A 23,718-nucleotide genomic window follows, 5' to 3' on the forward strand; every position below is an offset into this window, starting at 1 on the left:
TGCAGTATAAACCGTCGGGAACACCTGACACCGTCTTTTGTGCATGTCTGAGACATCATGATCCGAGTTGATAGTCGAGGGTCCAACTCTGGCTCACAACCTCATTAGCACAGGTCGAACAAACGATAAAGCCAGGGCGTGACTTACATGCACGACAAATAACACACAACGTCTCAGTCATGAGTCCTGACTTGGTGGCAAACATGTTCCCACCATGGCTTTCGTCTCTAATATGCCAATATCGTTGCTGCATTTTCGGCCTCCTCAGCTTGCTGAAGCATCAACACCATCGTAAACCTAGCGATCGCGGTTGCAACAAGCATTACAATGAACAATCCCTCACGCAGAACCAAACGAGGGTTCGCAGAGATCATCGGCCAGGGCCTAGAGAAGATCAAGCCCGGGACTAAGCGTCCCAGGAACGAAAACACCGAAGAAGACAAGAATGCGCCGGAGCAAGAGAAAGCTTGCTTTGACAAGCGACGCAAGACTGTAATCGGGACGGATCAGAGGACAAGGGCAGGACGCAGGCGGACATCAGAACCCAGCGCGGGTATGGAATGTGTTATACAGGTGCCCCAGTCCCAGTCACAAGAACCACAAGAACAAGGTTCGCCAGCGGAAGGTCCACTGGGTGGAGGTGCACAGCCAGCGCCTACTCGAGCGGAGGCCTTTTCGCCGGAATCTCCGCCCTTCGAAAGATTCGCAACCAGTACGCCAATCAGCCGGCAGCTCCAAAGTGTGCCCAGATATTACACCGCAAGCGCAGAAAAAGTTGGACTGGGCGACCACCTGGCGAATCTTTACTTCGCAAACGATGAAACGCAAAAGCTTCCAGCTCTAGTCATGTCACCCGAGCTTCTGGCAAAAATGCAAGTCTCATTGGTAGACGCGCGTGAGCTGGATAACAAGAGACTAGAGCGGCAGACACGTCTCAAGATCATGAACAAGTGGTGGGGAAATGCCGAAAGAGAGCTCGCAGATATACCTCAGCGATGGCAATATATTAAGGACGATCCGAAGCGGGCGGACGAGGCGGAGCAGCAAGTGAGACTCTTCGAGAAGCTCAGAGATGGGGCGAAGCGAATGCAAGATGAGAAGGACGCAATTGAGCGGCAGTGGGAGCAGATCCAAGAGCGAGCCGAGAGCAGTCGTGTGGACGCCGAAGTTCTCCTTGAGGTCGCATTCCGCGAAGCCGGCATTATGATACCGGAGCGCGAGACCTTCGATCGGTCCAATGAAGCTCTTGCTGAGGAGTTCGCGGTTGTCAACACATACGCACCTCCGATTTTTTTCCCAGTCGATATTGACTGGGATTTTCCGGACCGCCTAGATGAGTACCCAGCGCTCCAACAAGACCCGTCATTCTATGAGGAAGCTTTCTCTGTCGAACCTGAACCTGCACCTAATTCCACAGCGCGGGACGAATTCTGGCAATGCTATGATAACTGGCAACGAGCGCAGGCCTCGTTTGACCGACGAAATCGAGAAACAGCGGCAGACTATTTCCGTCGGCAAGGAGCAGATATTACTGCCATACCGCAGGATCTGCTCGACCACGATCTCGCCCAGCTGCAGCAAAACAGGAAGCTCACCCGCAACCTCATCGAAGCGGAGCAGCGCTTTGCATCGGCCAAGAGAGTCGCCGCCGAATACAATCTCGATCTAGCAGCGCCCGAGCAGACATCCGGATTCGGTCTCACCGACGGCGACTTACCTCATGCTCGGCTGAGTCACACCCGTGATCCAACAGGCTTTGCGTGGGAGGATCCCAGAATCGTTACCTGGTTGGACGCAGTCCTCAGCGACGTGGAAGTACAAGAGCAATCTCGTGAACCCTTCGAGGGACGACGCTTGGTCTCGGTGGGACCGAAGGACAGCAACAGTCAGGTCGATTATGGCCGGGATCGAGAACGCATTGATAAGGTTGAAGCAAATCGACATGATATTCGGCGGAAGGTGATGCGAGATTGGGGCCAGCGCACGACGCATGAGACGGGAGATCATCTCGGCGCCCGTTGGCATGCGGCCCATAAAGTCGAGGACATTGGTGTTGGATCGAAGAATGCCAAATGATGGTTGATCGTCATACTTCTTCGGATGAACTTTGGCGGCGTATGCTTTTGTCTTTGCTTTCGGCCCGCTGCTCCAGCGATTTGGCGATGTTTGAGAGTTGATCTAGATAGAATATGTTAGATGGAGAATGTACTTGTCTTGCAACCACTTCATGGCTGCGAAAAAAATGGCACCATTACATCCTCACTCTTCGGCTTCACGAGCGACGAGTCTCGGTACTTTCGGAGGAACCTTTTCCATGATGTATTCTGTGACGGTCGATTGGATCGGGATGATCTGCCGGCTTCTTTCATCGCTCGCATAGCAATCGTGGAGCGGCCATCGCTTTCGGCTCGCGATGGCGAATTTCGTATCGCGGGCGGACCGTATACAGTGGCATCATCTGGCACGATGAGTCTTTTGCATTCGAAAACAGAAGTTGCATCGGTGTGCCTTGCGGAGCTTTGCCGGTTGAAGTGGATGGGCGGAAAAATGTGTTGACACCTCAGGCACACACTTTTTAGCTCGAAGTCAGGGATGTTTTGGGATGTTCCTCCTCCGTCTCGTCGATCGACTGTATACATGCGACATCGTCATGGCGGCCAGTGTCAGATGGTCTGTCGCTCGAGTTAAGGCAGCATACGGAAGCCTCCACCTCCATCATCACACCTCAATGGTCCATGCTGCGATGTAGTGATGTTCTATGATTGTCAAGTCAGGAAGGACAGCTTTTGATTCACGGATTGTAACGTGGCGAGATTGGTTAACGGCATTGCTGCTCTGTTGGAACGCGGAAGATGGTATGGACGAGAGGTAGATTTAATTGCATGCTGCACTAGGTTGATCAGGCTGCGTCGACAGGAGGAACGCAATTGGAACGTAAACGTCTGGTTACATTGGCATGGCTAATCACAAGTACGTTCAAGTGGTCCGAAGACAGCTCAACGTCGCTCCGCATCACCCGGATTTTTCACCTCCAGGTATTCTGCCAATACTGGATCCCGCTTCAGCGTTTCAATGTTGTCCTGCTCTATGAGCTTGTCATACTTCTTCATGAGGTAAGCAGTTCCCCTGCGAGTGACATCTCCCACCGAGCGAATGTGGCTCTCGTATAGAACATGAGCGCCGCCATCCAGATCGACACTACTGTTCCTTCCGACACCACCCTTTCCGTTTGTAGTCACCTCGATAAAGTCCTGATTCGAATCATGGCACTCCAGTTGGTCGCCGGATTCGCGAAGCGGGATTTGCTCGGCGCGAGCTGCAGCTGAAAGGTGTCCCATACCACGATCTCCATGACTAGTGACAGGCAACGCGAAGAAAGACTTGCGTCCCGCCCGGATGACGACGCACATCCGACGCTTCGAGCTGATTTTGGCCGGTCTGGCCTGCACGAAGTTGGCGTCTTTCGACGGATCCGCGTTGGGATCGAGGGCGGTGACGTGCCATGGCACTGTCACAATGAGGCCAGGATAGGCATCGTCGCGGTTGAATCTTCTCACGCCGTTGGGCTGCAGACCGGTATAGCAGCGACTCATGGGCAGAAGTGGTTTCTGTGGCAGCATGGCTCCTGTGGGTGGCTTGGCCGGCGCAACAGATGGGTCGTTTTGGTTGTTTGTCGGCGGAATGAGAAGGGTATCGGGGAATCGGCGCGCTGGAAGTGGCTGCTTGCTGCCTTGAGTGTCAAGAGACCGAGGAGCTCTGGATGGAGGTGGCAGCATAGATCTGCCATCAGATCGAGGCGGTCGGATGCCAGTCCGCGTTTCTGAGCAAAGCTTCTTCGGCATGGTTCCGGCATAGCTGGTGTGGTAATCGTCATGTCTATAGTCCTGCTCATCCTCGCGGCGACGCTTTTGACCTTGATTGGGGCGCTCCATGCGGTCCCGCGTGTTGAACACCATGGTTGCGCTGGTCAGGAGAGATGCCTTGCAGATGTAAAAGTTTGGACGGAGGCCAAGTCATAGTAAAGATAGGCGCGGAGCGAAACATGTTGTAGTTGTCGCGAGTGAATCGCGAAATGTGTCGTGTGTTGTATATTCAATGTGTAGAGTGAAGTGCAGCAAAAGCGGAAGCGCAAAGTTATATTTACTCACCAAAAGGACAAAGGAAGGAGTAGTCGCCCATTGTTCCAAAAGTCCACAATTGTGTCTTGAGCCTTATTGGCGGCAGCGAGCAGTCACGTCTCATTTTTACTTGCTCCAGTCTCTTTGATAAAAGCTCAGCGTTTCCTCGTCGCAGCATTCGGACTGTACAGCTACATTCTGTGAGGGATATCCAAGCCATGAATAGCATCTCAAAAGTTGTGAAGCGAGGCTACACGGCCGTGTTCGGAGAAGACACCCAGGACGACTCGCCAAGCAAACAGCGCAAAATTGCTGTGCCCACGTCAATGTTACCAACACATGGCGAGAGGGCTATTCGGCGTTCAGATGAACCACCTGTAGCACAGCAGAACCATGAGGGTCGCCACAACTCCATGCGACGTACATCCTCCGGCACCGGCTCAAGAGATAGTCAGGCAGCACCAGAGATCGCAAAGGCTTCTGCGAGACAGGATGATGCACCACGCATCGTTCCGGTCGGTCGCGGATCGAAACAGAATCTCGCTCTGCTCATGACCGATGACCTTCTCGCGGCGTGGAAATCAACTTGCGAACAAACTCGGAAAACGGAGGCATTCACACAGCAAGCAGACGCTCGAAGAGACGTCCTCAACAGCTTCTTGCGGCATGCGAGGACTGAGATCGAGGAGATGCGGTACCAGCGGTATACACTTCGAGACCGTCACGCTGACCTCGACGCAATGCTGAGGATTGAGCGCCGTGAGCATGAAATAATGGAGAAGATCGACCTGGCCAACAGACGGAAAGCTGAGGACGAGGACCAGATCGCGAGCTTGGGGTGGGACCTGGCACGGGAATCCTTGACCGCGAACATGTTCATTCACTATGCCTTGATCGACCGCAAGATGATGGTCTCGGACGAAGACTTTGAATTCGAACTCGGTCCAGATCCGGCTTTCCTCGAGACCTTCAAAGTGCCTGATGTTCGTGAACGGACGCCAGTCGATCGCTCTGTGGAACGCCGATTCGACGGAAGGCTTGTGTATGGCCCAGATCCAGACTTCGTCCCCTCCGAGTTCGTCCCCTCCGAGGCGGAAAACGAGATGGATAGGCCAGGAGAACATGTGCTTGAGCAGGAGTTCAGGGGAGCTTACCACGACCTGCGGCGAGCGGAGGCGAAGTTTGATCGGCGGGAGCGAGAGACCGCGCGGTGCGAAGACCACGCCGCCGCAACAGCCTTGGACATTGCGCATCTCGAACGCAACAACAGGCTCACTCGCGAGCTTGTCCAAGCCAAAGAGCGCTTTGCACTCGCGAAGAGAGCCGCAGCTGAAAACAACCTTGACCTCCTGGCCTCCGAGCAAAGCTCCGGATTCGGGCCCATTGATGGTGATGTTGATAGGCCTGAGAGGCGTCTCAGCTACACACCACATCCAGCCGACCTTATGGTCAAAGATCCTCGCATCATCGCTTGGCTCGAGGACCCACTCTTCTGTCTCGACGATCCTCCGGGGGGTCAGCTCCAGGAAAATGTCGAGCGAAGCAGTGGCAGTCCGGATGATGAGGATGCTGAGTGGAAACGCACGTCTCTAGTGTCGCCGGAGGACAGCTACAGTGTAAGAGCTGATGGGCGCCAACGAGAGCGCATTGACAGGGACAATGCGCATCGAGATGAGCTTCGTGGCCAAACATTGCCGCAGTGGGAGGAGCATGTCCGCTCTCAGCAAGACCTGGGACCGGAACAGCCTGTACCAAGTTGGGACGAGATCCATTCGAGGCAGGAAAAGGCATTCTGGCGGAAAATTGATTGAGAGATGGGTTTTCCGTTCTTGAGTGAACACTCCGATACAGTTTTTGCTTTCGGTCCGCGGAAGTGATTTGGCCACATTTGGAATCCAGTCAAGAGTAATCTAGAATAGATGACATCAGATGAAGAATGTGCTTATTTCGCAAACATTTGACAGTCGCAAAGGAGGAATCAGCCATGGCCAGTCGCGCATAATTAGGCAGACTGGGTCGCCAGGTGAACAAAGCCCACTTGTAGTGGGCGGCGTTCGGTGGTCAGCCTTCATGCCGCGCATTTGTGTGATGCCTTCTCGAATCGCGTCAATGCCGCGAATCCTTTCCAGGACATCAATAAGGAGTTTGCTGCTTCCGAGTAGCTTTTCAGCGTAATTAAAGCTCTCTCTCGCTTCAAGTATGCACCACTCCACGCTGACGGAATGTGGCTCGTTACGTCGATCCAATACCAAAAACACTTCCGTCGACCAGGCTGCTATGAATGTCTTCGATTCTTCCATGGCGCGGCTGAACACATGGTCAGGGCAGAAAAAGCTCTCTAAATCGACCACGATCGATCCGAGACCGCTTCCGCGTCACCGCCGATGTCGACGAGCCATGACTGGCGTGCATGAGGCATTTCGGCGCTCACCGGATCCTGTCAGAACAGGACATCCATATCGTCGCCTTGCCGGTTGACTCATGGATCGGATTTGCAGATGGAAGCAGAAGCCGACGGATGGAGATCGGGACTGCGCGTCCTCGTTGGAACGATGGGCAATCGAAGAGGGCTTCCTTGTCGGCGACGGCAATTCGGGAGGAGATCGATAGCGAGGAGGCCATCTCAGCTGGTAGTAGTCCGCCCTGTCCGAACCCCCTGCAAGACATGATTCAATGCCCTGGTGCCATCAATCCTCTGGTACCGAGTACGTCGACATCGTCGTGATGTCTTCTTTCAGTGAAGTGACAGGTGAGTGCAGGCGGGTGAAGTGAGATGCGCCTACGGAGCTCGGCCCGCGCCGAGACCCCATACCCTGCGAGAAGGCAGGAACCGAACCGCAATCGACGTCTCTAGTGCTGATCCTATCACCATTGACACTTCATCACTCCTCAGACTTGGTCGCTTGTACAACTGGCTTTCACTTACACATGAATGTACGATCCTCCTACTACTCGCGACCACCTCCTCTCAACCGACCTCCATCCAACAGCATTATCTTCATTGTATCACTTAATCGCTGCAGGACCGATCAAGCCGAGCTCCATTGCGGCTTTCAGCGCGCCGTCCGAGCTTCAATGAACCACGACCTCGAATAATCTGCGCCTGCCGACTCAAGCATACACTTCACCATGGCAGAGAATGGCGCGACGCAATACGGAGTCAGTCCGCCAATCTCGACCGATCCCCCGAAACCCCAGGATCTCGCGCTGAGCGAATCATTGATGGAAGAGCTGAAGGCACAAAACAACTTTGAGAGTCCCGATGAAACGAAGAAGAGGTGAGACACAGCTCGGAGGAGTTCAGAAGGAGCACGCGCTGACCTATGAACAGAGGAGACGTTCTTGCACGGCTACAGAAGCTACTTCATCAACTGGTCCAGATTGTTGGAAAGCAAAAGAAGTTGCCAAATGAGATCCTCAAAGAGTCGGGCGGGAAGATCTTCACCTACGGCAGTTATCGCCTAGGTGTATATGGACCGGGCTCGGATATCGACACTCTGATGGTGGCTCCCAGACATGTCACACGTGAAGACTTCTTTGAGCACATGCCCACTCTATTGAGGCAGGCCACAACCCCGGACGAGCTCACTGAACTCACGCCAGTCCCCGGAATCACGGTACCCATCATCAAGCTCGAACTTTGCGGTGTCTCCATCGATCTCATCTTCTCTGCTCTCGATCGCGCATCCGTGCCGAAAAATCTCGAGCTTACCGACAACAACCTCCTTCGCGGACTGACAGAAGTCGATCTGCGATGCGTCAATGGAACGCGAGTGACCGACCGAATCTTGCAGCTGGTCCCTCAGACACGTGTCTTTCGAGTGGCATTGCGCGCTGTCAAGCTTTGGGCGCAACGACGTGCCATATACGGCAACGTGGTCGGCTTTCCAGGCGGTGTCGCCTACGCTATGATGGTGGCTCGGATCTGTCAGCTCTATCCCCGCGCCGCCGCTCCGATGATCGTTCAAAAGTTCTTCTTCGTCATTTCGAACTGGCAGTGGCCTCGAGCCATCACCCTCCAAACACGAGAGAAGGGACCGCTTGCGGAGAAGGAGTGGGATCCGACGTTGAACAGATGGGACAAAATGCATCTCATGCCAGTCATCACTCCTGCATACCCATGTATGAATTCTACCATGAGTATCATGCCATCGACCAAGGCTGTCCTTCTCACCGAGCTCAAGCGTGGCCACGACATCATGGAAGAGATCTACGGCGGAAAGAAGCAATGGAAAGACTTGTTTGTGAAGCAAAAGTTCTTCTCCGAAGCATACCAGCATTACATCTGCGTGATCACTGCAGGCAAGACGAAGGAAGCACAGCAGGCATGGTCAGGACTGGTGCAGTCTAGACTGCGCCGCCTTATTCAGGGCATCGAGCAGTCAGACGCCGATAGTGTGGAGTTGGTTCAACCCTTCAACAAAGGCATTGATCGTGTTCATGAGTGCAAGACTGATGAGGATCGGGAGAATACACTTGCTGGCAGCTTGGACTGTCAGATCGGCCAGACCAAGACGACAGAGCAGTCAGCAGATGTGAAAGTTGAAGCCGCAGCACAAGGAGATGCATCTGCTTTGGAGGTGCCCGCAGCGGCCCAGAACGCCGAGCAGAACGCGGACGGGATTCAAACTATCTGGACGACCACTTACTATCTTGGGATCAAGCTTGTTGAAGGTATGTGATCTCTTTCGAGCAATGCGACCGAGGCTGACATATATGTAGGCGCCAAAAACCTTGACATTTCATGGCCCATTCAGGACTTCCGACGACTGTGCACCGAGTGGGACAACTTCGACACGAATGTACACTCCATCCAGATCAAGCACGTCCGAGAGTGAGTAAAGCCAGTGGAGAACGACGTTCCTAAGACTGACTGTACCTTCAGCTACTCCCTTCCTGATGATGTTTTTGCCGACGGCGAGGCCCGACCAACGAAGAAGAAGAAGAAAGTCAAAAGCAAGACTGCGCAGCCCGGCGAGGCTGTGGATAAGAAGCGCAGCGTCGCCAACGCTGGCCTGGACGTGAGTCGCCAACACAAGAAGAAGGCTTACAATGCAGCCACCCTTTTCTGGCGCGGCCGCCCTCGTGGCTGCTGTAAATACATGGATGCTGACTTTTCATACCTCACAGGAAAACCAAGACCCCGCTAAGCGCCTACAAAGTGGTTTCGTCAACGGAAGATCGTCGAACGGCACATCCGCTGGTTGAAATTACTTGGCCACTGCGAACGTTTCGTTGTTCGCAGACTTGAGAAGTGATGGTTCGGGTGACATCCTTTACTTCCTCTGCCCCTTTCCCATGCTCAAAAAATACTTACATCACCTGAAAAAGACGTCGCTAAATGCGATAGGAACAGGTGCTACATGGCAATGATGACTGGCCACGCCGTCATTACACCAGCCCAGCGCTTCGAGTCGCAGCAGACGACTCACGTCGCAAGTCGATCGGACGGCCGGTATCGACCGGTCGGCGCGGCCAAGCAGCAGATTCGCCGATGAGGTGAGTTTGGAGTCGATTCGAGCCCACATCGAAAACCAAGAAAGCCGAAAAACAGCAGAAAAGATGAGAAAAGGATACGAAAAACAGAGCATGTCGGTGGCTGGTTGTCGGTGAGATGGAGTGGTCGCGCAGTGGAAGCCGAACTGGCATGCAAGTTGGCAGCAACGGTCAGTTGAGCAGGCGAGCGAACGAGCGTTAGTGTTTCTTCAGATCAGGCTTACCCTTCTACCAGTCGATTAGCGAGCATGACAATTTTTTGCGAGGTCTACGGACTTCACTGCTATCTTACTCTCCATTCCTTTTCTTCAATCCCGGCGTCTGCAATATCATATTACACCTGACCTATTCTTCCGCTCAAACGCAACACGGTTCACGTACACACCACATGCACCTCGGATGGCACACAACCCATCGACCTCTCCAAGTCTAGCCCTTCATGCTTCCCATCATTCCGGTGCATCTTCTCACATTGACGATTACCCCGTCCAAGACATACGCATCGGAAAGTCCAGAATTCAATTCCGGCGGGAAACCTAGCTTCCAACTCCTATCCTCCTGCTTCATCAGGGTGAGTACCAATTTGCAACTACGTCGGTTTTGGGAGATCGCAGCTCATATACAGCACTATACCGAGTCAACGAATGACTTTGACGTGGAGCATGCGCGTCTGCAAACAGTTGAGGTGAAGGGCGGCTCTGCGCTAGCGGATTAACATGTGGCCTAGGTAGCATCTCGGCGCTGCATCAGCCCACTGCTCTCCCCACCCGCTGTTTTTTCCAACGACACATACACAATTACACATCCTTTCCCACCACACAACAAGATGGAACGACTTCCCGGCCGAAAGACGCTGGCTCACAGCCGGGTCTGGTCTCCATGCGGCGACGATCAATGCCGTGAGTACGTTCGGCTCGGGAATCTCTGCTGCTGTTACGCTCGCGTTGTGGGTCGGCCAAGATAGGTACTCAGCATTGAACGACAAAAGAATAGGATGTATGACATGGAGGCGACACGGCGGACAGCAGCAGGCCATGTATATGGACCTTCGCTATGTGGTCATGCGAGGAAGAGGGATACGCTTGGGATGGACTTTTACCGTATTAGCTAACGAGGCCTTTGCTTTCTCTGCTCGAGAGCATTGCTTTTCCCACTCGCTTTGCCTCTGGGTACCGTATTCACGGCTAATTGGCAGCGCGCCCAACTCAGGATTCGACGAAAATCAGTGTTCTTGATGGTGTGGTTACCGGTAGACCATGGTCCCTCACCACCACCACCAAGAGATTGCGAGGTCCATACCAACTCCACCAGCCCTGGTTAAATACCAGATTACGTAAGAATTTGGGGGCCAAAAGGAGACATTTTGGCAACGGCGACAAGATCGCTTACCGGCCTTAGGAGACATCGAAATCCGTACGAGAGTTGGCTCTTTTTCGATACTCCGTACTGCGTATACGTATTCGACTTCGACCTCGCCGTCGCGATCCTATTAGCTCGGAGCTCGCTCCTCTTAGTTACCGGTAAGCAACAGATCTCGCACCAACACTAACCAAAAGGCCAAAACGAGTCCACCAAACCAACCGGTAACCGCACCAACCAATACCAGTAACCAAATCCACCACACCATCAAGAACACTGACGAAAATCCTAAAGTCGACTGTTTTCGGAGGCCGGATAATTTGACGGTCCCACCAACATCAGGAGTCGATGCTCTGGGCTCTGCCGACGGTATTAGATTGATGGAAGTGCACCGCATGCGCAAACTTCCATGCACTGGGAGGATCGTATCTCGACCATAGGATCCGTGGACGTTTCGGCCGTTCGAGTCGTCCATCCAGTACATCTGAATGAGGTGACTTTTTCTCGTCGAACAGATCGTAGGAATTGAGCACCAGACGGCATCGGCTCGCAGAGTAGCCGGTATTCCGACGAGGCCACGCTGTTCTTCGTGCAGTCAATGTTGCTCGGACGTTTGGCGTAGGTTGTGTTTCGACGCAATGCGCCTGACGTCTTGCCACGAGAGCACTTCATCACCGAGGTACGTTCAGCAAAATTCCAGAAATTGATCCCGAGCCCAAGGACTGCGATGATGAGAATTATCATCGTCGGAAAAAGCTGATATTATAACACCGCCAGATCTCTGTCAGAACCAGGACGGTGCCTGTGGAACCCACGTTTCGATAGAGACCCTGCATGTTAAGTCGGAGGAAGATGACAGGTGCCATGCCTGAAATCTGAGGAACGAGGTGATATGGCGAACGTATTGCAGTGCCACACGATGGTGAGGTCGAAATTAAGACTTTGGTGATCGGATATGTCGTTCGTTGGTATTAGCCGGGATTAGGCCTGTTGAGGAAATTGCAGATTGATGGACGTGTTTGATGGATTTGATGGGGAGTATCAATGAATGTGAGTGAATTGGGTTAGACTGATAATGTGGGCTGTCTTTCGAGTGAGGCTGAAAAATGTGCCCCACTTCTGGGCCTGGACTTTGGTGTTCGGTTGCTGGAGAGCCGGGCGTGGTCGATGAGGAGGATCGAGGAGGCATTGGAGGGCGATGATGGGAGGAACGCTCGCTTGGTTGGTCCATGAGCAGTGCGGATAAAGCAGCAGTAGTGAAAGGAAGGAATGAAGAGTATGCTGGAGAAGTCGTCAAGGCGAGGAGGAGGAGGACAGACGTGTTGAATAGATGACTTTGTGCTCCTCAGTCAATCAATCTCACCCATGTCGACCGATCGCCTTCCATCACAGTCGCAGTAGCCGTGAGAGAGTGCCGGACTGTGTGAGCGAGATGGTCTGCGCGTAGCGACTCGTTGCCGTGTCCACTGCTCGTGGAATCGCCATAGCGTTTCGGGAGACGATCGGACACCTTTCGAGCCTCTCTCACTGCCGGCGGAGAGAACACAGCAGCAATACCCATTTCCACCTCTTTTCCTCACCCCAGCCCGCATACGACATTATACCGCCCAGCCCAGCCTTGGGTATCAGCAGCATCATCATCATCATCGTATATTCGTCAGCAATATCCTGGGCCTGTTCTTGTTGTTGTCATCATCATCATCCGGTGGTGCTGCGGCTTTTGCAAGTCTGCGACACTCTGCGCCTCAGCCTAGACTCTAGACTCGACGTCAAACCAGCCGACGCCCGAAGCGAAAACGGTCCAACGCCCAGTCCATCAAATCATCCACAACGCCAGATCCCTCGACTTGCAACAATCCACTCGACGCAACCCAACGCAACGCACCTCACTCCAAACACATCCAAATCCTCGCCGCCGCCTCCACCGCCGTCGCCGTCCACTCCACGCACTCTCATCCACTGCCCACCTCACCCCTGTCTGGTCCATCACACACTTGTCCGCCCGCCGATCTGTCCGCCCTGCCAAACGAACGAACGATTCGACACCCACCCACCAGCGCCAGCCTCCACTCACATACCCTGCCAGAGCACGCTCTCCCGTGTGTCGCCGAAGCACCCACCGCGCCCAAGCTCACCATTCCTCTTTACACCCCTCCCAGTCCGTCGGTCTGCTGCTGCTTGTGTGCTGCTTTAGTGTGAGGTGACTCGCGCGTGCTTGCTTGCTGCTGCTGCGCCCGCGCCTGCACCCACCTATCGATCCAGTTCCAATTATAGCAGAGCAGCTGCCTGCCCGCCTGCCCTGTCCACCTCCCTTCATCTCGCTCTTTACATGATTCCATGTCGGGCCAAGGTTTCAACAGTCGCTTCCGAAAGTTGATCTCAACCCGGCGATCGAGCAACAACTCCCTCACCACCCTCCAGAACAACTCTTCGTCGGCCACCCTCACCAACACCTCCCCTTCGCCCGCTGCCAACAACAGCGCGGCCTCCACCAACGGCTCGCGCTCCAACACGCCCGCCTCCACCAACGGCACGAGCAACCTCCGCCCCGGTATCCCATCGCCGTCTCAATCCTCCAATAACGCTTCCTCCGCCTCCCTCTCCACCTCCGCTTCCAATACCTCCCTGGCGATGAACCCCAATCAGCCGCAAGGTCGTCCGCCCTCGTATCAATACGCCAACGGCGGCACTCCTCCGAACAACAACCTCGGTGCTCCCGGTCACCCTCAAGGTCGTCCTACCAGTCCAATGCCTCCACCACCGATCAACACCGGCGGCGGTCACGCATACGCTCCTCAACATCAGCAGCAGCTGTACCACCAACCCGCTCCTCCTGGGTATCCTCTCAATCAGCAGCCTCAGTCGGCTCAGCCGCACGGCTATGGATATGGTACGGGAGTACAAGGACCCAACTCATACAATCGTCTGGCTGAGGTGGAAGGAAACAACCGGAACAAGGCTCAGCTGATTGTCGGCATTGATTTTGTATGTCACGATGGAGGAGATGACAATGTACAGAACATTTCACTGACTGTCATTCACACAGGGCACTACATTCTCCGGCGTCGCATTCGCCTTTGCTACCAATACTGAAGCGAAAGAGGACATCATCGTTGAGTGGCCTGGCGCAGGTACTCAGACAAAACAAAAGGTGAGTACACGATGGAGAGGATATCACTTTTACACCCCCTGACATCCATTCCAGATCCCAACTGTACTCTATTACGATCAAAACCAGCAAGTCGTAGGATGGGGACCCGACATCGCCGAAGCACTGGCGCCCACCGGCTACCCGAAGCCAGGCGTACAAAAGGTGGAGTGGTTCAAATTGCAACTCATGCTGAGCGGAAACACCTATATCGATCCCATCAACCTTCCACCGCTTCCTCCGGGTAAGTCGGAGATTGATGTCGCCGCCGATTACCTCTTCAAACTTCGACAGGCGATGCGCAATCAATTGCAAAAGAGCTTGGGAGAGGTCTTCAATCGTGAGGAGCGAAACATTAAATACTTCTTGACGGTGCCTGCTATTTGGAACGACGCTGGCAAAGCTGCGACCCGTGCGGCTGCCATCCAAGCTGGTTTTCTCCGCGATGAGAACGACAACCGTTTGACTCTGATCACCGAACCCGAAGCAGCAGCCATGTTCTGCGCCAAGACTGGTCTGTTGAACCTCAAGGTGCATGATGCCATTCTCATCGTGGATTGCGGTGGTGGTACTGTCGATTTGATCGCCTACGAAGTCGAGGAGGAGAACCCGTTCACAGTCGCAGAGTGCACAGCCGGATCTGGTGACTCTTGTGGTTCAACAGCACTCAACCGCAACTTCTCCAACATTCTCCGTGCGAAGATTCGCAAGATGAAACTCCCTGATGGATCCAAGACTGCAGGCAAAGTCTACGCCAAGTGCATCATGGACTTTGAGAACCGGATAAAGGCAGATTTCCGCAACAACGGCCAGAAGTGGGCTGTGGATGTCGGTATTGAGGCAGAGTTCCCTGAAGCCGGCATCGAAGAAGGATACATGACCTTTACCAACGAGGAGATTCTGCAGTGCTTCGAGCCTGTGGTGAACCGAATTCTCGAGCTGGTTAGGAACCAGATCATTGCGATCCAGGCGCAAAACCGAGCCCTGCAGGTGAGTGAAGTCATCTCCCTCAATCAGTATCATCACTAACACATCATCCAGAACGTCCTCGTCGTCGGAGGTTTCGGCGCCTCGGAATACCTCTTTCAACAAATCAAACTCCACGTCCCACCGCAATTCCAAAACAAAGTCGTCCGACCCATGGACTCGGTCGCCGCTATCGTCAAAGGCGCTGTCACGGCCGGTATCACCGAGCGGGTCATCACCTCCCGCGTCGCCCGTCGACACTACCTCATGGCCACCCTCCAACCCTTCAAAGAAGGCCACCACCCAGAACAATACCGCGTGCCCTCCCTCGACGGCAAAGACCGATGCAAATACACCCGCCAAATTTTCGTCCAAAAAGGTCAGCGCGTCAAGATTGGCGAGCCGGTCAAGGTGTCCTTTTTCCGACAAGTCGCTCCCGGCGCGACGCTCATGTATGAGGATGTCCTGTATGCTTGCGACGAGGATGTCTGTCCCGAGTACACCAAGGACCCGCGCATCAAGGAGATTGTCACGTTGACGAGTGATTTGTCGCGGAAGAATTTGGAAAAGGATTTTGAGAGAATGGATACGCCGCAGGGGACATTTTACCGGGTGTACTTTGATATTTATCTTACTTTGGATGGGAGTGAGTTTAATGCGGAGTTGGTGTGTCAGGGTGAGGTTATGGGGAGGTGTAGTGCGAGGTTTCGGTAGATGTGGTGAGAGGAGGAGGGTGGTCATGAGGGGGAGTTTAGGGGAGCGGAGATGGCGAGGATGTGGGGCGTGGAAAAGGAATGGAGTTCAACGACGAGGGATGAGCTGGCGGGACGGGAGGACTCGGTCACGACGGGGCCGAGGAACACAAGTTGTCAAGTGTGTTCCGTATCAGCGGACCGACAGAAGACACGAGATGAGTGCTCGCCGCCGCCGCCGCCGGTCTTTTGTGCTGAGCAGTGACTGACGCGATGGATGCTTGCTTGCTTGCTTGCTTCTTGATACTACTCTTTTTATTGTTGTTGTTGTTGTTGTTGTTTCTTCTTTCCATCGTCGTCCGAGAGATACCACTGGTACAGGTGTTTTTTTTTTAATAGCGGTTGTGTGTCTGTCTCGATTGTATTGTATTGTATTGTATTGTATTGTAGCTTGTATTGAAAGGATGTTGGGAAAGCGGTCTTTTGCGTGGAAGTATTACATGATATTGGGGAAGAGTGGGGGGATGAAGAGAGGGTTTGTATCTTGCGTGAGGAGGAGTGCGAGGGGGAGGAGGAGGGGTGCGTGGGTGGGGAGGAGTGTGTGGGTGGGGAGGAGTGCGAGGGGGAGGAGTGTGAGGGTGAGGAGGACGGATTGGGCAAGGAGGCCGGATTGATGAAGTTGTCCAAGGCTGGGACTGATGATTGAAAAAATGGAGATGTATTGGTGCATATTGAGTTCGTGTCCCACTGCCGTGTTCGAGGCGTGTGGATAGGTATGGTTGACTAGGTTTTGATCGAAATTGTTGAGGTGCTTTTGCTTCGCTAGTTCTATGGAACTATCTGACCTGGCTTGACATGATACGACTTCTTGACTTGCGTGAGGTCGAGAGCTGACGTTCGACTTGTGGCCTACCTTAAGCCTCTGACCAACTTCATTCTCGAAGTGACTTGAATTCGAACTTGGAAACAGACGGGAAAAGGGAGGAGTTTTGGCATGAGTATGTTGTTAGAAAGGATATGGATGCGATACGTGCTCGCCTTCTGCATTACCTCCAGCTACCGACATCGCCGTACATGATTAAGACAAGATTCGGATGGATTTGGTCTTGTAATGAATGCAGATTCATGAAATGCCCTTCCTATCCTCCTCTTTTCTTGCCCTGTCCTCTCTCGCGCCGGCGCCCTTCCTCCCGACTACAACTTAAACATCTTCACCAACGCCACATGCAGTATACTCGCATTATAATCGATCAGCACCCTCTTGTCCGCCGTGCTGCCTTGTCCCATCACACAGATGAGGGAGAGATACCTAGATTCAATCCTTCCAGTCAGCAAAAAAAAGCTCGAGCACTCCTCGGAACCATCCCATCCAACACAGCACAGCGAGAACTTACTCATTCACCTCCCTCGCATAAACATACGTATTCCCACTCCCGTCGTACGTGATCAGACTCTCGCCTACACTCCCGCTTTCCACCTCTTTCTCTTCTCCTTGCCCACTCTTACCTTTCCCGCCTGTCCTCCACCCATAGATTTGCTTCACGTCCACCACGACATCCACATAGTCCGCACACGCTTCATAGTCCTTCAGGAACGTCGGACTCGCGTCCGTGGCGAGGTAGATCTTGCTCACGGTGTCGAAGAGGTAGGCTTTTTGAATGCGACACGCGGAGCAGAGTTTGTTGAGAAGAGCTTCCATCGCCGGGAGTTGAGGGACGAGTTTCTGGACGACTTTGGACATCGCTTCGTAGACGGAGTGGTCGAAGATCGATGTTTGGTAGAACGCTATCCCCCGATCGCCGTACCCGGCATCCGCCAGTTCGTCCGTCACACGTTGCCGTACGTCTCGGAAGGTGTCGTATTTGTACTCTTCGGACAAGCCGTCGGTTTTGTGGATGAAGACTTCAAAGTTGATTCGGGGGTGGTATTGGAGGAGGTGTACCGCTGTTTGGATGAGGAGGGAGATGGAGGCAAAGTACTCGTCTTGCATGTCGAGGACCCATATTAGGGAGCCGGCGGTGGCGAAGAGGGAGTCGTGGGTGGAGAGCGGGGCGGTGAGGGTTGTGGAGGGGAGTTCGAGGGCTTCAAAGGTCATGAAGGAGCTGGTGGGGAGTCAGTGAAGGCGGAAGTAGGGGTTTGTGGGAGGTCCATGATCTCACTCCATCGTTGCGGTCTCGATTTTGGTGGTCGGTTCGAGGTAGAGGGTTTCTGCTGGAGAGTACTTTTCAAAGATGACTTTTTGGATGGATGATTTGCCGCTTCTGTGATGGTTGTCAGTATATCGTAACATACTTCAGTCAGAGCATTCGATGCACACCTCCTCGTCCCCATGAAGATCAACTTCGGATTCCCCTTCCTCCTCGTCGGAGCATGTCTCGTGATACTGGCGTCATTTCCAAAGGAGAATGCTGTCTCTCCAGAGATTGATTGTTGGCTGTTCTGATAATTCTCCGTCAACAAGTCGTTCTGCGAAGATGAGCTCCCAGCGGAAGAGGCAATAGGTGTGGCGGGCGGGAATGAAGTGGGCGGATATGACAATTCGAATGGGTTGCTTCGATTGATGGGCGCGGGAGTTGGTGGAGGACTGAGAATGTTCTCCGAGAAGAGCGTGTGCATGATGGATGGAAAGACTAGTTGCGACAATTGTTGATTAGAAAGATGTCAAAGACAAAGACAAGTGGGTCGCGGAACGGAGGAATGGAGATGGAGCAAAGGCACCACATGCATCGACAGGATGATTTGGACTTCGCCTCGTAAGGAAATAATGATCAGGTGGCAGCGTGGGAAAAGGGTGGAGTCCGTAGCACGATGTTCATGACAGAGCGGGATGAGGTGGGATGGAGGTGATGCATTGACAGGACTTACGTGGAGGAATAAAATGTGCAGTGCTCGCAGTCAATGTCGTCAACCAAGCAGGCAGCTGTCCGTTGTATTCGACAGATCACATCGACAAGTCCCGCGGACCAACCGGTACGATGTAAGCGTGATCAACTCGCATACCTGCCGCACCACTCCCGTCGCTCACTCACGCACAGCAGGAAGGAAGGAGTAATCGGCGGAGTTCCATTGGTGGATGGAGAAGAGAAGAAGATGATTCCCTTACCTCCATCATAGCGGTGGCAGTCAACCAGAGAGTGCTGATGCCAAATCGGGAGCGGACCTCGTGGGCACAGATCTCATACCGAGACTTTCTCCCAGGGCGTTCCTTGCTGCGCGGGGAAGACGAGCCGGCGGCAGTGCCAGAGTGCCAGACTTATCAGACCGCTTCTTCGGACGAGTCGACTGAAAGAGAAGTTGGGGCGAAGATTCCTTGTCGTAGATCTTGTATCGTGTATCGTTGTATAGTCGGGCGTGGTTGGGCTTTGGTAGCGGGAGGGCGGAAAGTGCGGTCAGCCGGGACGACGTCGAGGGTTGACGGGAAGGTTTCAGGTCCGGGCTGCCGGGATGGTGCACACAATGGAAGGAATGTGTCGGTGAAGACGGGGAGTCGGAGACGTGTAACGTGTAACGTGAGGTGAAATGCACACACCTCACCTCAGGTTGCGACGAGTACTTAGCTTAGGTTCTAGCCGAATGCTTCTAGGTGCTGCTGCCTGGGGCATCACCTCATATTCTTGTGGCCTGAGGTTTGCTTAGTCACAGCCTCAAGCGATGAAACGCACTTGATCTGCCTCAAACGTCCTCGATCCATATCAAAAGCACCGCACCCAAGCTCTCCGCTGCGATATACCTGCGAGCGTCCTCGAGCTGGAGGTTTCACGTCGAAGTCTCAGAGGGCATACCCCCGTCCTGGGACGCGACGGAAGTACACCACGCAGCGTCTCCCATCATCTATGGTGGATTCATGACCTCAGACCTGCATGGACGGTGCTGGTGGTCATGCGTAGACCTCACTGTGCGCACTGTGCGTGAAGTTTGCATGGCCATCTTGCAGCGACGGACCTGGGAAACGCAGCACAATGGCCATGATTAGAAACATTCTCCCGCCAACGACCCTGCGTCTTTTCCGCTCTGTGCGGCGGCGTGCGAGAAAGCCATCTTCGTCTTTCTGCATATATAAGTATCGCCCACATGCTCTCCAGTTGCTGCAGAATCAACAACAACCGTCAAACACCCACCACCACATCAAAGTCCACACCAACGGAACCACCATCCAAACACCACCTCCCAACATCCAACCGACAAGATGCAGTTCTTCAACTACGCCACCACTCTGCTCGTCGCCCTGTGCGCCGTCGCCGCTCAAGCCCAGGATTGCTCCTGCCTATGCCCAGGCGACCTCTGCGCCTGCGTACGTTGAACCCAACCCCCCTTCCACACCTCACGGACAACACCATAGACTGATTATGCCGCTCTTCTAGTGCCAAGCTGGAAACTGCAAGTGCGGGTAGGCGCCCTCGCGCCTGGGAGGAGGAATTCCGGGACGACCAGACAAGGAGGGGGACGAGAGGAATGACGGATGGAGGACGTGAGAAGGATTGTCTTGCAACGGCGGCTGGACTGCTTGACCATGGCGATTTCGCACCCTGGAACGTTGAATGTCACTACAGCATCCTTAGTCTGTGATGTTGATTGAGCATCGTTTCCAAACCACCGTGTCCCCGCCCGCTCTCGTTCGTGATGTGTCATCGCTCGGTCTCGTCTTGAAATTTCGCTGTCACAGTATTCCTGGCTCTCACAGCATCAGTGCGGGAAACCCCTCTTCGAGTCTGCCAGATGTAGGTCGAGGCGAGAATTTCCTCGACTGTGCAGACAAGGTTGCGATGGCTTTCATTCCGCCGGTTGTGTTGCTCCTCATCAAGACTCCAGTTTCAGTCGTACGTGCCCTCCACCGCCCCTTGTTTGCTCGCCTCCTTGAGATCTTTACGAAGTACCTTGAAAATCGGAACTTGTCTTCACTGCCTCACGCAAACTGCGTCAGGATCGAGGGCTTGACGGTGACGTAGCGTTTTGACTTGGGAAGGAGTGGATGTTTGAAGTGAAGGCAGGGGAGATTGGCTTGTGATAAGACGCAGATGAGCATCCTTTGCTACGAATAGATGCTCCGTCCAACACTCTCCGAAGCGTACTGTACAAGCATCGGTGTCAAAGCTGGGCAGTGCTTGCTGAAGTCAAAGACGACAGAGCCAATTCGCCTCAAGTAGGCAGGCTACATGCGATCGAGCTCCGAGAAGTTGTCACCCAAGACACCATCACTTTGCCCATCTGGTCATCGTATCCAACAGAGGTAATGTTCTCCCTCCTGGTCGTCGCATATAACAAAGGTAATGTTCGGGACGCGGGCAGCCTCGCTTCTGAACCAGAACCTAAGAGTTCCGAGCTGTCCTCTGTCTCCCATGTTCGACCCCTCTTTTCGATCGAACGCTCCAAAATGATCTGCTACTCTCTGTGCTCTATTCCAGACGAAGCCCGCGAGCTGGCCATCAACTCCTCTCCAGTTCATGCCGGACTTCCAGCAGCGTCTTGTAGAAGGACTGATGTAGCTCATACTCCAGCCCAGAACGCGGAAACCGGTCCATTGCCTCCTTCCGCCCCTCGATTGCGATCGCAAGATTTGCGCAGAGCTTCATGAGGCGAGGATCGCTACTGTAGGAGGAAGGTCCGAACTTCGTACGTACAGCTCGGGCTAATTGCCTGAAGACTGGTGTCTTCATTTTCTCCGGCGAGCAGTCATCGTAATCTGAAGGGTGGGCTAGACTCAGGAGCTGGCGTGCGACTTCGATCCCAGCAGGTTTGTACGTTTTGTGGATGTTCTTCTTACTCATGGAGGCCCATGGTATGACCGCTGTATTCGCCAGCTGGACTGGCTTCGGGAGTCGTGGCGTAGGTTGCTGAATGGTCGGCTTGATGACTGTGGTTGCTGAGACCTGAACCTCAATCCGAGGAGGCGCAGTATCCTCGCTCGCTCCACTTTCTGGACCTGGAGCTGGGGTACAAGAAATTGCTGCCCGGACGACCGGTGTTGGATCGAGATCTGCTCTGCACACGATTGGACGCAGGTACGGAGTGGGCGGATATTCCCATCGCCCAGGTGGAGCTGAGACATCTCGGCTGGGAGATAAAGGATTCAGCGATACCGAGGGAGTAATACGATCCACAGTCAAGGGTACTAGGAGTCGACAAGCAGCTGGCAGGGTCCATCTTTTTCGGGGTGCGCCAAGAACACTGGTTGTAGCAGGGAGAAGGGTAGTATGAGGCGCACGAATGCCATGCTCATCTGTAGTAGGAATCGGGTTCGCCACTGCAGTGAGGGTCAATGCTGCTTGCGGAGATGTAGGTGGCCGAGCTTCAGTGGCGACCGTCGCTGGCTGATCGAGTGTAGGGTGACTGATCAGCTTGGCAGTCGGATGGACCACAGCACGCGGCTGAGGAACGTTCTTCCTGGCCGATGTCCTCGTCACATTGATCAGTCTGGGCTCGGAGACCAAGGAAGAAAGCTCTCGAAGACACTCAAGAACCGCTGGCGTGTCGCCGAACTTTTTCCGAAGGAGCCTACTTAGCATAGAAAGGAGGACGGCGCAAAGCGTTCGTCGGTCGTCCAGCTTGTTCTCAGCATTGAGCTGATCTAACAAGAAGTGAGGTAGGCATTCTATCATGTAGTCTCGTGGAGTTCCCACTGGAGTACCACTGCAAGCTTCTTCTTCATTGTGAGTGGCAGTCTCCTTGACAACGGACTGCTCTGCAATCAACGGTGCCGCCGCCACCAGGATGACAGACGCTGCTTCAGCATCAGTGCTGACACTCGCAATACGCTGCGCATTCCTTTCTGCTGCAAGACTGCCAGTTGAGAAGCCTGGAGGCCACGGCGGATTGGGGTAAGGATCAGGCATGGCATCCGCAAGCAATTTCTCGATGAACCAAAAGAACGAACCGATGAATCCGTGTGGTTCTGGGTCCATCCCAAGACCAGGCTCATGGCTAAGCGGTGGGCGGAAAGTCACTCCTGAAAGCTCAATATCATTGCGGGCTTGTAGGATAGTGCGGCACAGCATTGGATCTGGCGGAAATAGGAGGACGTACTGAACCCGAAGCTTGGCAGCAGCCCGGTAGGCGCGCTGGAATCCCATCACAGTAGGGATATCAGAATTGCTGTCGATTCGAGCAAGCTCTTGACGTGGAGTCTCGAGCGCGGTCATGAGCGCAGCTCGTCGAATGTCATGTTCGCGATCATTATGACTCTTGGCTGGATCTGACGCAGAGACCTCGAGGAGCATAGAAGTGAACTCTGCGATGAGTTTTGGGTATCTCCGAGCGGCATGTTGACGCTGTTCGAGATGTTCGCGATATTGACGCTGATGTGGCGTTTCGATCCAGCCTGTGTGCGGTGCGGAATCAGCGAGGCCGGGCAGAACGGGCGCCATGGTGTCGAGAGTCGAAATGACGGATCATGCGCGGCAGTGACATGCAATGCGCAAATGAGGTACAGTTCGTGGTGGTGAGTGTTCTGTCGAAATTCTAGCTCATGCGTCAGTCAAACCAAGCGAAGTCACTAGCTCCATGCACTCTTTGCATGTGATCGCGCAGCCGATGAATTTTGGGACTTCTTGCTCCTCAGAAATGTTTTCGAAAGGACTTTGGGAAATTTCGAGCCCGTAACAGCAGACAGACCATGATGGATTTACCTCTCGTCATGCACTCTACACACTCCTCCCTCCAAGTCACCGCGCGGAAACACTTTCGTGGTTTACCCTGTACCACTCCCGGCCCAAACATCCTCCCGCTTGCCTGCTACTTTGGCTGGGCCCAAGAGATATTCAGCTGCGCGGGCCGTGGGTGTTTCGACAAAGCTGCGGTTGTGCTGGAAGTGGTCTGAGGCTTTTTCGGCCTGGAAAGTCGTGGGTGTCGTGGTCTGCATGGGCTATGCTTTGCTGGAATCAAGCAGCGATGAAAGAACGCATGAACAAGAAACACGCGAGGCACTTAATGGAAGCATGCTGGC

The 23,718-nt window shown here is 53.8% G+C and overlaps 8 protein-coding genes across 8 annotated transcripts; 5 read left to right on the plus strand and 3 right to left on the minus strand.

Annotated features, from left to right (window-relative positions):
• Positions 1 to 327: 327 nt before the first annotated feature.
• On the plus strand, positions 328 to 2,076 carry MYCGRDRAFT_96095 (uncharacterized protein; the record flags this gene model as incomplete). Its single annotated transcript, XM_003848745.1, has 1 exon — positions 328 to 2,076. The coding sequence occupies one exon, from the start codon at positions 328 to 330 to the stop codon at positions 2,074 to 2,076; it is 1,749 nt and encodes a 582-aa protein (XP_003848793.1).
• Positions 2,077 to 2,996: 920 nt separating this feature from the next.
• Positions 2,997 to 3,956, minus strand: MYCGRDRAFT_96096 (uncharacterized protein; the record flags this gene model as incomplete). The annotated part of the gene is made up of 1 exon (XM_003849151.1): positions 2,997 to 3,956. The coding sequence occupies one exon, from the start codon at positions 3,954 to 3,956 to the stop codon at positions 2,997 to 2,999; it is 960 nt and encodes a 319-aa protein (XP_003849199.1).
• Positions 3,957 to 4,336: 380 nt separating this feature from the next.
• Positions 4,337 to 5,929, plus strand: MYCGRDRAFT_96097 (uncharacterized protein; the record flags this gene model as incomplete). The annotated part of the gene is made up of 1 exon (XM_003848746.1): positions 4,337 to 5,929. One exon carries the CDS (start codon positions 4,337 to 4,339, stop codon positions 5,927 to 5,929), a length of 1,593 nt encoding a protein of 530 aa, XP_003848794.1.
• Positions 5,930 to 7,247: 1,318 nt separating this feature from the next.
• Positions 7,248 to 11,461, plus strand: MYCGRDRAFT_101366 (uncharacterized protein; the record flags this gene model as incomplete). Its single annotated transcript, XM_003848747.1, has 4 exons — positions 7,248 to 7,396; positions 7,450 to 8,796; positions 9,004 to 9,139; positions 11,414 to 11,461. 4 exons carry the CDS (start codon positions 7,248 to 7,250, stop codon positions 11,459 to 11,461), a joined length of 1,680 nt encoding a protein of 559 aa, XP_003848795.1.
• Positions 11,462 to 13,669: 2,208 nt separating this feature from the next.
• On the plus strand, positions 13,670 to 15,801 carry MYCGRDRAFT_76111 (uncharacterized protein; the record flags this gene model as incomplete). The annotated part of the gene is made up of 4 exons (XM_003848748.1): positions 13,670 to 13,958; positions 14,020 to 14,124; positions 14,179 to 15,111; positions 15,163 to 15,801. 4 exons carry the CDS (start codon positions 13,722 to 13,724, stop codon positions 15,799 to 15,801), a joined length of 1,914 nt encoding a protein of 637 aa, XP_003848796.1.
• A 1,172-nt stretch (positions 15,802 to 16,973) lies between these two features.
• MYCGRDRAFT_49226 (uncharacterized protein) lies at positions 16,974 to 18,069 on the minus strand (the record flags this gene model as incomplete). The annotated part of the gene is made up of 3 exons (XM_003849150.1): positions 16,974 to 17,088; positions 17,174 to 17,881; positions 17,939 to 18,069. The coding sequence occupies 3 exons, from the start codon at positions 18,067 to 18,069 to the stop codon at positions 16,974 to 16,976; spliced, it is 954 nt and encodes a 317-aa protein (XP_003849198.1).
• A 1,896-nt stretch (positions 18,070 to 19,965) lies between these two features.
• On the plus strand, positions 19,966 to 20,761 carry MYCGRDRAFT_96101 (uncharacterized protein; the record flags this gene model as incomplete). The annotated part of the gene is made up of 3 exons (XM_003848749.1): positions 19,966 to 20,070; positions 20,339 to 20,596; positions 20,726 to 20,761. 3 exons carry the CDS (start codon positions 19,966 to 19,968, stop codon positions 20,759 to 20,761), a joined length of 399 nt encoding a protein of 132 aa, XP_003848797.1.
• Positions 20,762 to 21,202: 441 nt separating this feature from the next.
• Positions 21,203 to 23,140, minus strand: MYCGRDRAFT_96102 (uncharacterized protein; the record flags this gene model as incomplete). Its single annotated transcript, XM_003849149.1, has 2 exons — positions 21,203 to 21,699; positions 21,982 to 23,140. The coding sequence occupies 2 exons, from the start codon at positions 23,138 to 23,140 to the stop codon at positions 21,203 to 21,205; spliced, it is 1,656 nt and encodes a 551-aa protein (XP_003849197.1).
• Positions 23,141 to 23,718: the final 578 nt, after the last annotated feature.

Source organism: Zymoseptoria tritici, chromosome 10 (assembly GCF_000219625.1).
Source record: "Zymoseptoria tritici IPO323 chromosome 10, whole genome shotgun sequence".
In the NCBI taxonomy this organism is placed as follows: domain Eukaryota; kingdom Fungi; phylum Ascomycota; class Dothideomycetes; order Mycosphaerellales; family Mycosphaerellaceae; genus Zymoseptoria; species Zymoseptoria tritici.